The sequence below is a fragment of the Mesocricetus auratus genome, unplaced genomic scaffold, assembly GCF_017639785.1.
Source record: "Mesocricetus auratus isolate SY011 unplaced genomic scaffold, BCM_Maur_2.0 Super-Scaffold_100008, whole genome shotgun sequence".
NCBI lineage: Eukaryota > Metazoa > Chordata > Mammalia > Rodentia > Cricetidae > Mesocricetus > Mesocricetus auratus.
This window is the reverse complement of record NW_024429192.1, coordinates 80,301,642-80,319,732: the sequence shown is the minus strand read 5'-3', so window position 1 is coordinate 80,319,732 and position 18,091 is coordinate 80,301,642. Positions and strand designations below refer to the sequence as shown.

The 18,091-nt window shown below is 46.3% G+C and overlaps 1 protein-coding gene across 2 annotated transcripts in view; it reads right to left on the bottom strand.

The window, feature by feature from the left end:
• The window catches only part of Sdk1 (sidekick cell adhesion molecule 1), an 880,893-nt gene that overhangs the window by 255,834 nt on the left and 606,968 nt on the right, over positions 1-18,091 (bottom strand). For both annotated transcript variants that reach the window (XM_040751271.1, XM_040751272.1), the window contains exons 6-7: positions 2,460-2,571; positions 974-1,164 (exon numbers count right to left, since the gene is read on the bottom strand). In XM_040751271.1, the coding sequence (XP_040607205.1) occupies positions 974-1,164; positions 2,460-2,571 (303 nt within the window). The remainder of the gene's footprint in view (positions 1-973; positions 1,165-2,459; positions 2,572-18,091) is intronic.

Genomic DNA, 18,091 nt, shown 5'->3' with positions numbered 1-18,091 from the left:
CTCCCATGTTTCAGTTTTTGATCCCCATCTGGTGGTGCTATTCTGGGACATTTTTGAACTTTAGGTGGAGCTTGGTTATAGGGGACAGACCTTCAAGGGTTATAATCTAGCTGGAAACTAACTTCAAGGTCCCACTGCCATAGACAGAACCAGACTGTCCACCATGCCTTCCCTGCCACAGTGGACTGTATGCCTTGACACTGTAAACCAAAGTTAAGTCTGTCCTGTCCTGTGTTGTTTCTGTTGGGTGTTCTGTCATAGTGGGGAGAAAAGTAAGGAGTGTGGCTGTGCTTGGAAGGTATGAGGGACACTTCCACTTTGGTTTTTGAAAACAAAACGAATGGGATTAACATGGAAGATAAACTCAACCATACTGCCCTTTAGTGCATTAAGAGTAAGGTCGGTAGGGCCCAGCAAGATGGCTTGGCTGTAAAAGGTATGCTCAGTCAAGCCTGACCACCTGAGTGTGAACCCCAGGACACAGGGTGGAAGGAGAGAACTCTTACAAATTGTACCCCGACCTCCACGTGCATCCTGTGAGTATCCCCTCTCCAAACATACATGTACAACGAACAAACAAACACATACATGTAACTAAAAGTAAAGTCGGTGAGGATTAGCGGTGTGAGACCTGCAGCACTCACATCAAAAGCCAGGTGGGGCAGAAGAGCATCTATAATCCTAGCGCTGGGGCTGGAGACAGGTGAATCCTGGGAGCTGGCTGACCAGCTAGTCAAATTGGCAAGCTCGAGGTCCTAGGAACAGACCCTATTTCAAAAAATAAATCAAAGGGTAGTGGAGGAGAGACACCTGGTGTCCACCTCTGGCTTGCACATGTGTCTGCAGAAGTGGCACACATGCATAGCTACATCAAGTCAGTGGGATGTATAGCAACTTTCTAGTCTGCCTGGAGCTGTGGGTATGGAGAGCTACCTGAGGCTGCAGCCAGCACCACTGCTGGCCTGAGCATTACCTATGATGGAAAGGAAGGCTTTTGCCCTGGCTGGCTCAAATGCGCTCCCTCGGAGTGTCGCCTCGCACATATACAGCCCTGTGTCTGCCGATGTTGGGTTGCTGATGGTAAGGCGCCTCCCAAAGCTGTGCAGTCCACTTGTGATTCGAACTCCGTTCCTCTTCCAGTGCACACTCAGCTCCTCCACGGGTCTGCGAAAGAATGCAAGGGCATTGGGGACAGTGGTGGTGAATCGTGTAGATGGCAATAATAATAATTTCAGGCAGTCAGCACAGGCTTGACAAAGCTAATTCTACCAGGAACCATGGCAGGTTGAACAATGGACATTTAAAAATTGATCCAGGTACAGCCCCATTCCCTCACGGCTCTCCTCAACGAGATATTACGCTCAAGGGCTATTGAGCAAGGATAGCTAATTGCAGCAGCAATGGACCATATGTGCTAATGATTCCATTTGCCCAGGAAAAAAAAATGCTTAAAATAAATACTACTAGGGGACCCACAGCTACATGGGAGGTGTGATCACATAAACTCCAGTCTGGAGTGACCAGGAAGTAGGAAGGCCATGCCTTGGGACTACATGGGAGAAAGGAACTAGCTTTCATTGGCTGCTCAGGGGCCTGGTCCATCTTTCCTCCAGCAGCTTGCTGCTGAGTCTTCCCCAACACCAAGAAGGAAACTGAAAAGCTCTGTCCACTGTAGAGGCAGTGTGAGGAAGCACACAGCATGAGGTTCCCTGTATTCCCACACATGTGACATGTAGCCCCTGCTGCAATCTGAAGTGTGGAGCTCATGTGTTGTTCCCTACATCACTGTCTCTTGACAGGAGGATATGCAAATCTAGGTTCTTTCAGTGTGTGAGTGGACATGTGTGTGCATGGAGAGGCTAGAGGTAGGTCAACTGGGGTGTCTTTCTCTATCATGCACCACCTTATTTTTTGCTAACCTGCAGCTTGCCTTATAGACTGGGTTGGCTGGCCAGCAAACCCCAGGGATGCTCCTGTCTCTGTCCCTCCAGGGTTAGGATTATAGGAGAGAGACACTATGTCCAGCTTTTACATGGATTCTGGGGTACTGAACTTGGGTCTTCATGTTAGTGCAGCAAGCACTTTACTGACAGAGCCATCTCCCCAACCTCTGGTCCAGGGTCTGTGTCCTTTATTTGAAATGCCCAGCTATCAGAAGTACTCTGTATTTTGGACTCTGCAACCCCCTGGAGTATTGTATATTCATAGTGAGATGGCATGAGGATGGGACCCAAGTATAAGGAGGAAATTCATTTGTGTTTCATCTGAATTTAATCACTTAGCCCAAAGGGAATCCCTTGCCATGTTTTTGGTGCATCTGTGTTTTGACTACATCAGACACATGAGATCAGGTTGGATCTTTCCAATGTGGCTTCCCACATTGGAAGTTCCAGATTTTGAAGTATTTCAGGATCTACATTTTCAGGTGAAGGATGCCTCACCCATGTTCCCACATGTACCTGGCATTGGCTATGCACTCCAAGGTAGTCTCACTGGACCCTGCTACCACACTTCTGTTGCCTGGGGCAACCACGATGATGGGGGCCATGGCTTCATGGGTGCCAGAATCTCCTGTGGCAGAGAAAACAAAACATCCATGGAACTCACAGTAGGGAGGACGGGTGATCAGGGAAGTATGGAAGAAGGCCCATGCAAAACCCCACCAAGAGGAAACTCAGAACCTTATCACTTACTAGGACTCCTCTAGAGAGCCGGGAGTTTGATATTTTCGTATCACCCCGCGCCTCTGTCACACTGTATGTGATGGAGTCTAGGCATAGTCAGTCTTGTCTGCTGGCCACCTGTTACCACTAGGTACAATGTACAGCAGCAAGCTTTCCAGGGGTTGGTATTTCCCAAAATGCTTTCTTTTATTTTTTTTTCTCATTGATCTAAGCATTCGCTTATTCAGATCACTTGGCATACCCACTGTGGCTATTAATCTTAATTGTCAACCTGATGAGATTTATAATCACCATGGAAACAAGCCTCTAGGCCTGTCTAGGTTAGGCTAGTTGAGGTGGGATGTCCCACCCTGAATGTGATTGCCACAATGTGTGGGTTGAGATCCAGGGCTGAATACAAAGGAGGAAGTAAGCTGAGCACCAGTGTGCAGCCTGCTTCCTGTCTGAGGATGCTCCTGCTGTCACGCCTCCTCCACAATGATGAACTTTCACCCTCAAACTGTGAATCAGAATCCACCCTTCGTCCCATAAGTTGTCCTTGTCAGATATCTTGTCACAGCACGGAGAAAGATAACTAACATGCTCTCGGTTTTCTAGTTAGATAAACTGGACACATATGTCAAGGTTGGGAACTCTGCTAGGCACAGAGGTCACAGAATTAGCCCTGTGACTCCCTAGGTGGCTTCATTAGCTATACAAGAGTTCCTGTTCTTTCTGCAGTCACACTCCCCTTTGCTTTTCTGCTACATAAATACCCGGAGTCCATTTTCTATTTTGTGAGTATCAAACTATAAATAATTTAAGTTCACACTTCTGGAGACAGGAAGGGAAAAGCTATGTGATTTTTTGCTGCTTTTCCCTAAAATACAGTTAGCATCAAAATTAAACAACCCGCAGCAACTTTAGTAACTGTTTATTTAGGGGAAATCCAGACCAAACATTTATAGAACAGGGATTCCAATACAGGGTGTGGATGTAGCAGGATGGGAATAAAAACATATTTAAGTGGATGAAAAGCAAAATGTCCTCTTTGGTTCCTCAAATTGAGCAGTTAGCACCTGGACAGTTGTAGCTATTCAGAATTTTGGTTCAGAAAATCTTCTGATCCGTGGTGGGCTCACAGTCATGGAGAGGGATGGTCAGAGCAAAGAGAACCCTCTGACCAGGACAAGTTTTCCACAGTGCTGTGTCTGATGCTCCTTGCTTAAGGAGGAAGTGGTTTTATATAAGAGATGTATATGAATTATAAAAAGAGGAGGGGAGGGAGGGACTGGGGTGTTGGCTCTGTTAGTAAGGTGCTTGCCCTGCAAGCATGAGCACCTGATTTTGATCCCCAGATTCACACAGAAAAGCCAGGTATGGTAGCACATGTTTCTAATTCCAAGGAGACAGAGACAGTCAGATCCTTGTGCTTCTTTGGTAAGTCAGTCAGCATGGTCAACCATGACCATGGCAGGTTCCAGGATGAGAGAACCTGCCTGAGGAATGACACCCCAAAGTTGTCCTCTGGATTCCACATGCATGCACATACATATGCACTTGCACATACACACACACACACTGCAGCAGTAGTATCTCAAGTTCAAGGCTAGCCTGGGCTACATAGTAAGACCTTATCTCCAAAACAAAATTAATTAATTAACCAATTAATTAATAAATAAGGGGTTGGGGAGTTGGCTCAGTCAGTAAAGTGATTGCTATACAAGCGTGAGTATCTGAGTTTGGGACCCCAGTACCTATGTAAGAAGCCGGGTGTGTCTCTATAGTCCTAGCACTGGGGAGGCAGAGAGAGGCAGGAAGATCACTGGGGTTTGCTGGCCATCTTGTCTGACCAAATTGGTGAGCTCTGGTTCAGTGAGAGATCCCCTGTTTCAAAAATCAGGTGTAGGATGATTAAGGAAGATACTTCTGATTTCCACATGCCCAAACATATGTGCATGCACACACATCCCCCCACACCTGTGAATAAACACATTAGCACATAACACACACACATAGATACAAATAATGATAACAAAGTACTTGGTGCAGGCAGGGCCAGCAAATACATTTTCTCAAACCTATATGTTGAGTTCATGATGGGGATCTATTTTCACAGACCTCTAGGTTCCTGGGGAGCTGGCAACAGCCCTGGCCTTTCCCCAAACTGTAGGCCCCTCAAGGCCCCTGGGAATCCCCCTGTTGACACCCTCCTGTAGAAACTCCAGGGATGGCTTGCCAGATGTCAGCTTGTCAAGAGGGCTGGAGTGTGTACTAAACGCCCATCTGAGGAGTGCCCGGCTTGTCACCTGTGAAAGTCGCTGATGAGGAGAAATGACACAGGGAGCTAATATTTGCAAGTGGTTATGAGGACTGAAGGAGAGCAGCAGCGGGAGTGAGAGGTCACTGAGCAGTGAGCTCGTTTGTCATTAGTCACCGCGCAGCCACCACAGCAGAGAAGGAGCCCACACTCAGTGGTGGTCACCACCTGGGGAAGATGGTCCCATTTGGAACCTCTCTTGCCTGGGCCAACCAGAGAGACTGAACACTCTTACCCTCCTTCCTAATCCCAGGTGTGCCTGCATGCAAATGGTCCCAGCTGGCCTTGTTGGCGATCAATTCTCTCCTACAAGGAGCAAGTGAAGAAGGCCATGGGACCCTGACCTGAGGATCTAGGTACCCTTCTCAGACAGTTGTATGAAATGTATATAGCTGTAGGTCTGGGGGTGGGGCAGGAATACAGGCTTGGGATGACTGGGGAAGGGAGTTCCAGCTATGCAGCCTCAGTGAAGCCTTTATTCACACTGGGCACTTGCCTTCCAGTGTGGCTGCTTTATGGTCACCTGAGCTCCTTCTCATCACCGCTCTCCCATGTTCTGTACCTAAGCTCGCAGTGTGAGCTTTGGTTTGTCATTGGGACTTTGGCAGGAGGTATAGACATTGGCAAATTCCCACCCCCACCTACAGAAATATCTCTAAGCAGCAGGTGAGACTTGATGCTACTGGGTGACAGGTGGAGCAGAGACATCCTTCCATCCTGAGACATGATTTGTCTCATGTAGCCCAGGCTGGTTTTGAACTCTGAGATAATGTGCTGGCTAATCTTGGTTGTCAACTTGACCCATCTTGGAAGAAAAAACCTCAGTTGTGATTAACTCCATCAGACTGGCCCATGAATATGTCTACAGGGCATTTTCTTGATTTATACTTGATATAGGAAGACCAAGCCCACTGTGGGTGGTACTATCCCTCGGCAGGTGCCTGGACTGTATAAGGAAAGGAGCTGACATTGAGCCTAGGAAGCAAGTCAGTAAGCAGCTTTCCTTCATGGCTCTTGCCTCTGCCCCTGACTTCTCTCAGTGATGGACTATAATTGGGACATATTAGCTAAAGAAACCCTTTCTTCACCAAGTTGCTTTGGGACATGGAGTTTATCAGAGCAACGGAAAGCCAACTAGAACAGATGGCTTCAAGCTTCTATCCTTTACCTCCGTCTCTCCAGCTCATGGACTACAGGCATGTGCTACCACACCTGATTTAATGTGGTACTGGGAGCAGAGGCCAGGGCCTCAGAATGCCAGGCAAGCATGCTACCAACTGAGCTACATCCCCAGATCTACTTTAGCTTTTTAATTAAAGGATATACACAGATTCAACACACTTAAACTAAAATGGAACAACTCTCTCCACCTTGACCAAGGGCAATCTCTTCAGGAATTTAATGCTATGCATCTATTGTTAATCTTGATTCAGCAACTTTAAACATTAATGATAACGTTTTGTGTGACAGATGAGCCTTGAGCTCATACCACTTCACATATCACATATCCTCTCAGACAGTGCTTTAGTTCTTCTGAAATTTACAGGTGTGCTGTTCCTCAGACTAGCACTCAAGTTTATGCCCTGGTTGCCAGGAATGCATTGTGAACTGTGTGTGTGTGTGTGTGTGTGTGTGTGTGTGATGTTTAGTGTATTTATGTATACTAAAAGACATATGCATAAATAAACTTAAATATTATATATAGTTAATACATACACATATTTGCACACTCCTTTTGAAAATTAAGGCGATTATAAACTCTGGGAAAACCAAACATCTGTATAAAATAGAAGCTCAATCACTGAATACTTACAGTCATGAAGTGGGTCATCTCAAAAGCAATACGAATACCATATGTATATCTCAATTTTCACTAATAATTTCACAATCAGTAATCTGTAGTCAGACTAGAAAGATGCAGCTATGACCATGGGACAGAGTGTAAGGTCATGAGCTTCAAGGGTGGACATCCACGGAGGATAGAAGGAACAACTGGGGAGAGTGGAGGTGAGCTAAAGGGAGAGAGTTTTCCATTCCACAATACAACAGCGAAGAGCCAAACTTGGTTCCCAGTATGCTGTGAAATTGGGTTGTGTGAGCATGCATCACACACACACACACACACACACACACACACACACACACACACACCCTATGTAACTTTAAAATACAGTCTGTCTCTGTTTCTCTAGGAGTATGTATAGAGAGTTAAAGTAACCTTTACAAAGCAGAAGCATTTCTCTCTAACTCTCTCTGTCTCTCTGTCTCTCTCTTTGTGGTACTGAGGGGGTGCTGAACCTAGGCCTAGTGCATGCTAGGCAAAGGTTCTACAGCTGAGCCACACACTCCCAGTCCCTCATTGGGAAATTCCAGTCAACTGTTCTACCATTGAGTTGTATCCTCAACTCCCTTTTCCCTTTTTATTTCGAGACAAGGTCTTACTAAGTTGCCCATTCTGGCCTTGTATTCTACCCTTCTCGCCATAGTTCATCAGCTTCTTGCTTCTACTTTCCAAAGTAGCCAAGATTCCAGATCTCAGTTAAACTTCTTTATTTCTGTGAGTCTGAAAGTATCTGAAATGTAAGACATGTCCAACGAATCCTCAATGATGTATTAATTTATTATATGTAATTGGCAACCGGGGGCCAGCAAGATGACTTTAAAAACCATTAAATACTCTGTAGCAAGTTGCCACTGCTATACCACTACCTTCAATATTCTACACAACAACCCTTTCTCTAAAACCCACATATCAATGTATGAAGGATATTTCCCAGGAGAGTGAAACAAGCAGGGGAGAGAAAAGAAACTGTCTCACCGAGTTCCCTCCATGGAGCTGAATATTTCCCTGAATGGTTTACAAATGTCAGCATGTTCAATGGCAGCCCGGGAGACAGCATCACCCCCTGTAGAGGTGGGAAAAGTGAGGTACAAAGGCTGCATGGCTTCAAATGCTAGAAAAAGGTGTAAGAGATAACTTCAGTGCTGTCATCTTGTGTGTGTGTGTGTGTGTGTGTGTGTGTGTGTGTACGCATGCACGCTCACTTCCCAGATGTAATAAACTTTGGTGTTGTTTCTTGAGTGTTGGACCACGCCTCCCCCAACATTTGTTTGTGTGGGAGTGCATTCACATGTGTGCAATGCTGTGTGTGGAGTCAGGATACTACCTACCAGAGTCAGTTCTCTCCTTCCACTGTGTGGGTCCCGAGGCTGAATTTAGGTCCTTAGGCTTGGAGGCAAGCACCTTACCACTGAACCATCTTGCTGGACCCACTTTCTTGCCCCGGGACCCACCTGTTCCCCTCCTCTGTACTGGGAAAGTGTACACTACCTGTCTGTTTTTTTTTTAAAACATGGGTTTTGTGAGTCAGATCTAGGTCCTCATGTTTTCAAGGCAAACATGTACACACTGGCCATCTCCTCAGCCCCACGCTGTCTTCTAGGTAGAGCTGTTTCCCAGTGAAAACTTGTCTCAGTTAACCAGAAGGATAAGGAGCAGAACACTCCTCTCCTAATCAGGTCCTTAATGGATGATGTCACAATATGAGTTCTTGATTGACCCTGCCTAAGCTGGTCTGGGTGTCTGGGGGTGAAGACACTGCATCAAGTCAGGCTCTGCAGAAGGTCACAGAACCCAGCACCCACAGACTGGACAGTTTCAGCAGAATAGAGGCAAACCCTTTACATGAAGCTGCTGTGTGCTCAGGAATAAACCCTCGCAGCAGGGCAATGACCCCAATCCCAGCCATCATCCCCCACATGAACCTCTTTTGCACTTGAAGATGCTAAATGAGGAGAGGTTGCCTAGGTTACATTTAATTAGAGAGGATGTTTAAAGAATAGCAGGGGTTGGGGAGATGACTCGGTTGGTAAAGTACTTGCCTTGCAAGCCAGAGGACTTAAGTTTGATCCCCAGAACACATTAAAAAAAGAGTGTAGGGTGGGCACTTGTAATGGAAGCGCCAGGGCCCAGAAGACAGATGCCTTGGGTTAACTGGTCAGAAGTCATTCATACTTGATGAATTCTAGGCCAGTGAGAGACTCTGCCTCAAACAAACAAGGAGTGCACCTTCAGAACAACAGCTAAGGGTCTTTCTGGCCTCTACACATGTGTACACTTGTGCATGTGCACATACATAGACATACTCCTGTTTGTGTGTGAACATACACATACATATTCACACTCACACATGCACACATACAGCAAGTGTCCAAATAGGCAAATACACATTTCAAGGCACTCCTAACTGCCAAGCTTCTGGTTACTGCAGACACAGTGGGACAAATGAAAACTACCACATTTCTCTGCAATCAGACTCAGGGCTGCAGGCCACAGAACCAGTGTACAGCCAAGTGACTTGTCTAGAGGTATAGGCCTCAGGAACACAGGAGTCTAAAACTTAGACCCTGGAGGATGAAAGGAACTATTCAAGTCAATGACAGGCTAGGAGCCTGCCAGACAGGGAAACCAGCAGACAAAAGACCTCCCTGCTGGGCACTGCTGGGTGTGACAGAGGCACAGTGACTGGTGAGGTTGGAGCCCTGGAAGGGGGTGTCAGAGAGCTGTAGGACTGGGCTCAGTCCTGGCCTTGTAGGTGCTGTGAGGACAGTGAGCTTTATTCCAAATGAGGAGCTGAAGCCACCGCAAGCTTTAGGATAGAGTGATAGGATATGAGCTTCTTTAAGACTCCAACCCTGGCAATTAGGAGGGAATCAACTCCAATGGCAAAGGAGCCCCAGTGAGGCCAGGCAGGTGGCTACAGAACCAGGGCAACACAGGGACATCTGGCCAGAAAGCTAGGGACATCTAGAGTTGGATGTTTTCAAAGGCAGGGTCTTAGCATTTGCTGTTGGATTGGCCATGGATACATAAAACTGTCATTTCTTAATAGAAAGGCGTGGGGGAGGGGATAGGTCCAAGCCAAGTCAGGACTGGGGTTCTGTTGCTTTACATGTGAGATGCCTGTCAACCACAGAGTCAGCCTCTTGTGACAGCCATTCACATATCCTCTTCTCTTACCCACCGCATTTTAAGGAATCTGTCACCTCCTGGAGACTGACTGGGCTCCTGTTTCAGACCTGGTTGGTCTTTGGAGGATTCTTCTGGTAAGCTCCCTGCCTGAGGTCACCACTCAGTGCTGGGTGTCCCTGCAGACTTGTCTCAGGAAGCTCAGGAATCCAGCTCCTGGAGGGGAGGTTGTGGGGCACCCCTGAATTATACCAAGTTGTCTTCTTGCCAGGCCAGCAATAATGAGGTCCATTTTGTCCTCACCCAAGTGATGCAGAGTCGTTTGTCCTAGATACAAAACTCAACACAGAACTTTCATGTAACATGCAACATGTATTCTTCTTATGTCTAACTGGACCTGTTACATGAGAGGAGGATTTGTCATCTGTAGGACTAAAGCATTACAGTCACTCTAGAGCTCAAATGAACCTCCAGGTTCGACTTCTTGGAACCTAAGTCTATAGAGTTCTCATCTTTGTTAAACCTTGTTAACAAATTGCAGAGCTAACACGTCAGGGAGTCTAACAGGTCCTTTGAAATCTCCAAATCTTCCTGTTCAGGCTGGAAGACAACTCAGCAAGGTGCTTGCCTTTCCAAGCATGAGGACCTGAGTTCCATCCCTAGAATCCACATTAAAAAGCCAGATGTGGTAGTGTGTACCTGCAGTCTCAGTGCTGGAAGGGATACAGGAGGATCACTGAGGCTCACTTTTCACCAGCCAAGCCCAATTGGAGAGCTCTGGGATAGAGAGAGACTGTCTCAAAAAGTAGGTGGACTAGGCAGGTGGTGGTTCACCCCTTTAATTCCAACACTCAGGAGGCAGAAGCAGGTGAATTTCTGAGTTCGAGTGAGTTCCAAGACAGTCAGGGATATACAGAAAAACCCTGTCTCAAAAAACCACAAGACAAAAAAGTATGTGGCCAGTGCTTGAGAGACAATAATATCTGTAATTGTCCTCTGGCTTCCATAGGCACATTGATACACAGGCACACAGCATAAATACACACACACATGCACCCAGGCATGCACGCATATACATCTTGGTCTTATGGGGGAAGACAAAGGAAGCACAAGCATGTTTTTAAGGAGTTGAGGGACATGGAAAAGGGTTGTGGCAGGACATGGTGGATGGATATGGCATTGAGACCCATCCTTCCAAAGGAACTAGGGAATACTTGAGCAGGAACCTGGATAGGTATTCATCCACTGACAGGGAAGGGAAGGCATTTTAAGATTAAAAAAATGAACACGGAACCAGACACAAGTTCACTCACATACATAATCCCAATACTGAGAGGCAGAGGCAGGGGTATTGAGCATTAAAGGCTAGTCTAGGATACATGAAAAGATCCTGTCTCAAAACAAACAAACAGATAGATAGACATATGAAAACTTGAAACTGGTCCATCTTGAAAAGTACATTTATTTCTTGATGGGTGAGGACTGAAGAGGCTATACTTTACTAAGGAATGAATGCGAGCCACGTGTGCATTTGTGTGTGTGTGTGTGTGTGTGTGTGTGTGTGTGTGTGTGTGTGTGTGTGTGCGCGTGTGTGTGGAGGTCAGAGTGAAACCTTGGGAATGGGTCTCTGTCTTCTCCTTGTCAGACACTGGGTCTTTTGCTTGCTGCCTCTTATGGCAAACAACCTACCCCTCTAGCCTCCTGCCTCTGATTTCCATCTCAATACAGGACTATTGGAATTACAGGCGTGGTGACTGCCTCTGGCTTTATGTGGACTCTACGGATCCAAATTTAAGTCCTCACCCTTGTGAGTCAAGCACTTGACCCACCAAGTCATCTCCTGAGCTCCCCCTTTCTGTTTGTTTGAGACAAGGTTTCATATGTCCCAGGCTAGACTTGAACTCACCATGTAGCCAAGGATGGCCTAGGAAAGCGCTCTATCAACTGATCCACACTCCCAGTTCAGTACTGGATCACAGTCTCTGTAACTGTCAATGAAAAGGGTAACTGTAGGCCAGCCTTCTGTTCTTGACCTTCCCTGGAGTAAAGTGGGAGGCTTCGGTATCTTCTGGGGGAGGAGTTAAAATGGTTCAGTGACATTGAGCTTGATGAAAATCTGGAGGGTTTTCCATGCACCAGAGGTCTCTGGAGTCACTTGCAACTTTCATGTTTTCCTTGCAGCATGAGGTAGCCTGGAGGGGCGATTAAGTGCTTCCCTGACAGCGACACATCTCAGAACAACAGGTGACTGCTCACTGCCACCAGAAGCCCAGACTCCATAACTCTAACTGTAACTCCTAAGCCCCCAGGGCTCATATTTTTAAAAGACTCAGACACACACATATTTCTCTAGTAGCACACAGAAATTAGTTTTTGAGGGTGCATCAGTGAAAAATGCAGGCAGCAGGAAGCCCCAGGACATTCCCTAGCCTCCAAGAGGCAAATTTCTTGAAGCAAAACAGGGCCATTTAAAGACGTGCTTCATTGTGAAAACTGCAGTCAACAGCTGACTTCTTCCCTGACAGGAAAACCATGCTCAGAGAAGAACAGACTCTTCCCACTCTTGAGTTTGTATAGGTGTGGCTGTGTTTGTGTGCATGTGTGTGCACATGCACAGGTACATGCTGCTCATATGTGCATAGAGGTCATGGGTCAACCTCAAGTATTTATTTCTCCTTAGATGCCTTCCATCTGTTTTTTGAGGCAGGGTGTCTCGCTAACCCAGGGTTAGGCTAGGCTTGCCGACTACTGAGCCCCAGGAATGTTCCTATCTCCATTGTCCTGATGCTATCTATCCTCTAGTGCTGTGATCACAGGCCCTTACCACCGTGACAGCTTTTCACATGGGCTCTGGGATTGAACTCAGGTCCTCATGTTTGTACAGCAAGCATGATACCAACTCAACTGGTTCCCTGGCCCCTATTTTCCCTAGTCAAGTGACACCCACCTAGCTCTGGAATAATGGATCCGGCTTGAATGTTTCCAGGTTACTAAAGTGTTGTGTGAGGAAATTTGGTTAAAATCTGTTTTTTGTCTTTCACCAGTCATGCCCAGTGGTGATTCTCAAAGGTTTTATGATAATGCACTGAGGCATGCTGGGATGGGAAAGGTGCCTCAGGGACAGACCCGATTCCCAAAGCTCCAGCTGTTCCCCAGATCCGAGCCAGCTCTGTTGGTTGGCTCCTTTCTCCTTGCTTACTGTCTTCCAGTAGGAGGGAAAGAAAAAAAAAGAGAGACAGGAAACACATAGGGGAATCCCACTTACAATTTTGTCTTTACATGTTCTTCCATTTTTATTTCAGCATATTTCTGAACTCATCAATTGACAGAAGAAGATAAAAACAAAAACAGGACAGCTTGACAAATAATCCAGCCACTACTTTCCTTCTTGCTCATGACATAGTTGTGAGCTCGTACATTTAGAAATGAATGGACTGCAGCAGAAAGTGTATTCTCATTGGCTTTTTACTGGACGGAGAAAAATGAAGGTGATGAAAGGCGCCTCTCTGGTTGGGGTGTTTATTATTTTTCATTCCAAGAGAGCACACATTGATAAACCATAAAGCAGGAGCATGAGTTTGGAATTTCACAGTTGGACGTGAGAGTGAGTCAGATGTTGGATTCCAGGGACGAGAGTGGAAAACCTGTTTCTTATGCAGACACATAAATGAGCAATCTACTGTCTAGTGGCAGAGGGACTGTGTGCAGAGGACCACATGGGGTTGTGCAGATTGAGTGACAGGGTACCTTCCTGAGCTGAGGTCACTTTCACACAGTGTTCTAAGTCCCTGAGAACTAACTAGGTATATAACAGGTCACTCTGAGCTCCATTAAGCAAGGCCTTTCGATAATTTTGCCAAGAGTGCATATATCTGGGCATGGAGCCGATGCCCATCTGAGGCTATCAGCAAGGACAATGGTAGCCTGCAGGCCATGTTGGCAGGGGCCTGTGGTGCTTCAATGCTCACTCACTCTTTCCCATTCCTAGCCCCTGCTGCAGGAACTCCTTGTCAAAAAGCTGGTTACAAAGTCCAACAGGAAGACGCAGGCATTCAGATGGTGGTGGAAGTGGCAAGCATGCTGAGTACCCTCCAATGGGCACCAGGCCTGGGGATGTGGCTCAGCTTCACGAGTGATTGCCAGTGTGCAGCAGGTCCTGGGTTCCATCCCCAGCACTGCAAAAACCAGGCACCCTGGCACAAGCCTGTAACGCCAGCTCTTGGAAGGTGAAGACAGAAAGATCAGGAGTTCAAGGTCATCTTCAGCTACTTGGTGAGTTTCAAGCCAACCTGGGCTACATGAAGCACTCATGTAGGAAAGGAAAGGAAAGGGAAGGAAATGAAGGAAGGAAGGAAGGAAAGAAGGAGGAAGATGAATACTATTGCATTTAGTAAGCTGGCATTGAAAGACTATCCAAATTTAACTCTGATACAAAGTGCAGAGAGGGTGAAGCAATTTGGGGATGGGAAAGCTGGTGTAGGAATTTATGGCTGTCTGGCTCTGGTGAAGGTTCAGGTTGTAGGGATCGACTAAGCTTTCTGAGTCCAAGGAGAGCAGAGCGGGATATCTGAGGGAATGCCTGGTAAAGACAGTGTGAAAGAGAAGCCCCAGCTGCCAGCTTAGGCTCACACTGTGAGACCAAAGCTTCACCAAGTGCTGCCTTCTCTCCCCAGCCCCATAGTCATGTTTGTGACTGGGACTACAGTCCTGCTGGGTGCGAAGTGGTTTCTCCAATGTCTGAATCTACCACAGCATTTACCACGCCAAACTGAAGCTCTGCCCCATTCAATAGTAATGTCTTTTCAGCCCTTGGTGCCCACCCTTCTACCTTTGCCTACATGAATCTGACTGTGCTAAGACTGGCATCCAAGTTTACCCATGTTGCACTGTGTCAGGATTTACTTCCCTTTTAAGGCTGAGTATTCCATCATATATCTTGTTGCTGTGACAAAATACTTGACAAAAATGGCTTAATGAAAGAGGGCTTGTTTTGGTTCGTTATTGCAGAATATAGTCTACCACAGTGATGAAGAAATGGCAGCTGCTTTCATTGTCTCTACAGCTTAGTAGCAGCCCCCAGCTCTGAGAATGGTGATGCCCACAGCCCACAGCTAAGGTGGGATATGCCACCTCAGTTAATCTACTGTAGGAACTCCCCAAAGACATGCCAAGAGTCTTGTTTTCATGGCAATTTGAATTGTCAATGGGAGTTGGCAATCAAGATTACCCACAATGGGTACATATCACATTTTGTTTATCCAGTCATATGTCAGTGAGAACTTTGATTTCTAGTGCTTCTGGCCACTGAGAATAATGCTGCCTTGAACATGCAATACAAATATTTGTTCAATTATCTGTTTCCTGTTATTTGGGGTTCAAATCCAGATGTAGAGTTTTAGAGTCACATGGCCATTCCACAGTTTCTATTTTGAGAAGCAATCATCAACTTTTCTACAGCAATGTCTCAGTCTGTATCCCCTTCGGCAAAAGGGCTCTAATTCTGCCACGTTTTTGCCAACATTTGTTTCTTTCCTGGATTTAACTATAGCCACTCTGATGAGTTTGAATGATGGCTCTCTGTGGTTTTCCATTGCATTTTCCCAGTGACTGGCAATGGCACGTGAAAAGCACACAAGTCAGTTAAAGATGGCACCGAGGGGAAGCTAGGAGGGTGAGTCCTGAGATGTTTACAAAAAAGGGTGATTGGTTGCCAAGATCAAACCAGATAAGGTCACTGCATGAATGGCTCCTGTTCACTAGGTAAACCATAGGTCAACTAGGTGCATGATAGGCTGGCCTTACAAACCACTGGCTGGCTGTCTTCCCTTGCTCACCACCGCTCTGCATTTTTTTTTTTTTTGCTTTAAAAGATGCTTGCTGTGAATTCCTGATTGGCTAGACTCCCTGCTGCGTCTGACTGTTAATGGGATCCTGGGAGGTTGGGGAACTGGTGCACCTACCCTTCCTTGAACCCAGCTCAGCCTTCTGTGGTTGGGCTAAGACCCTGCAGTAGGCATCCCTTTGTGTGCTCCTTGGCTATATGTACATCTTTTCTAGAGAAACTGTGTAATCAACTCTTGTCAGTTTAAACATCTGGTGGCTTGTATTTGTTGCTATTGTTGCTTTTGAGTTACAGGAATTCCCTACCCATCCATTTACCCAACAATCCATCCATCCATCCATCCACCCACCTTGCCACCCACCCATCATCCATCCATCATTTCATCTATCATCCATCCATCCATCTACCATCCATCCATCCATCCATCCATCCATCCATCCATCCATCCATCCTACTAATCCCTTTTGTGTGCTCTCTCCCTGTCTTTCTGTCTGAGGCAGAGTCTTGCCATGGGTGTCTCAAACTCACTGTGTAGCCCAAGCTGGCCTAGTACTTAGAGTATCCTCCCCGTCTTTACTTCCCAATTGTGGAGAAAACACATGTGCACCCCCATGCTTTGTTTATGTGGCACTGGGGATGGAACCTGCATACTTGCAAGCACTTTGCCGACTGGGTCACATTTCCCTACCCAAATTCTCACTCCCTTGATAGTGTCCTTTGATGAATTAAAGATTGAAACTTTGCCATTTTCTTTTGATGCCTGTGGCTTGGAATCATGCCCAAGGAATCATGGTCAGTCCAATGTCATGGAGCTATCCCTGTCCTATGCTTTCTTTGGAGTCTTGGGCATTACACGTAGGCCTTTGATCTGTTTGTTCTGAATCATTTTGTATTGGTTGTGACATGACTCTGTGGAAAATGCTGCTGAAGCATAGCCCACTATACCCTCTCAGTGAATGACTTTAGATACACACTGACAGGTTCTTGAGAAAGCCCCAGGTCTATGGGTGAATGGGGAGTGTGAGAGACTATGGAGAGTCATCTAGACAGGTCACGGTGCCCCCACAGGAAGTTATTCTCCATCAGCACAACATGGGAGGAGGGCAAGTACTCACACTTTCTCCCCTCAGGTAAGGACACAGCATGGCTCCTGAGGGATTTTTTTGAGGTCTACTGGGTGCAACAACTGGCTCACTAATGCACATATCAAAGTCTCTCCTTTGCCCCCACACAGTGGGATGGCAATGATACTCACATATTTGGTGGGCTCCCATACTCTACTTCTAGGGGAAGATAAGACAAGAACTTGTCTTTCTCTTACAGATGGATACATTTGGACCCATCCACACTCCTGTCCTCATCCTTGTTAACTTGAAAGCACAGCTCTCTAAAAACCTGTGCATGCTTCTGGAATCTGGAAAACAGCAAGCACCTAAGCCTAATAAATGCTTGCTAAATTGAATCCAAGTTTACATTTCCCAAAAAGACTGACCCTAGTACACAAGTGTCTTAGATAGGGGTTCTGGTGCTGCAATGGAACACCATGACCAGAAAGCAAGTTGGTGAGGAAAAGGTTTACCAGTTTACACTCAAACATTGCTGTTTATCACCAAAGGAAGTCAGAACAGGAATTCAAGCAGGGCAGGAACATGGAGGCAGAAACTGATGCAGAGGCCATAGAGGGGTGCTGCTTACTGTCTTGCTCCTCATGGCTTGCTCAGCCTGCTTTCTTATAGAATCCAGGACCACCCAGGGATGGCACCACCTACAATGGGCTCTACCCTTCCCCACTGATCACTAATTGAGAAAATACCTTACAGTTGGATCTTGTGGCGATCCCAGCTGAGGGTCCTTCCTCTCTAAGAAGTCTAGCTGACACAAAACAAACCAGTATACCAAGGCTTCAAGTCAAGGCTTTTGTTTGTGTGTTGGGCTGGTGGTTTCGTCCTATTCCCTGGATGTGTTTTTGACTATCTGCCAGCCTCGACTCTTGCCGCAGTTCAGACTACACAGCATCTGTGACTAGGAAAGTCTCTTTAATACACAAACCAAGAACAAAGAGAATCTGTCCCGAGTCCCTGGTGAAAACAGAGCTTTATCTTAACAAATGTTTTGAGTACATGAGAGAAAGGAGAAAGAACGGAGGAGATAAATAAGAGGGAGAGGGTCACAGCCTGTTCAGAGACTAGCCTCAACACTGCAATTACACCCTCTCCTTAAAAAACATGAAAGATCTTTAGAAAGCGAGATGAAACTGAAGTTATTTTCCCTTGCTGCAGACCCACTGTTCAGCTCAC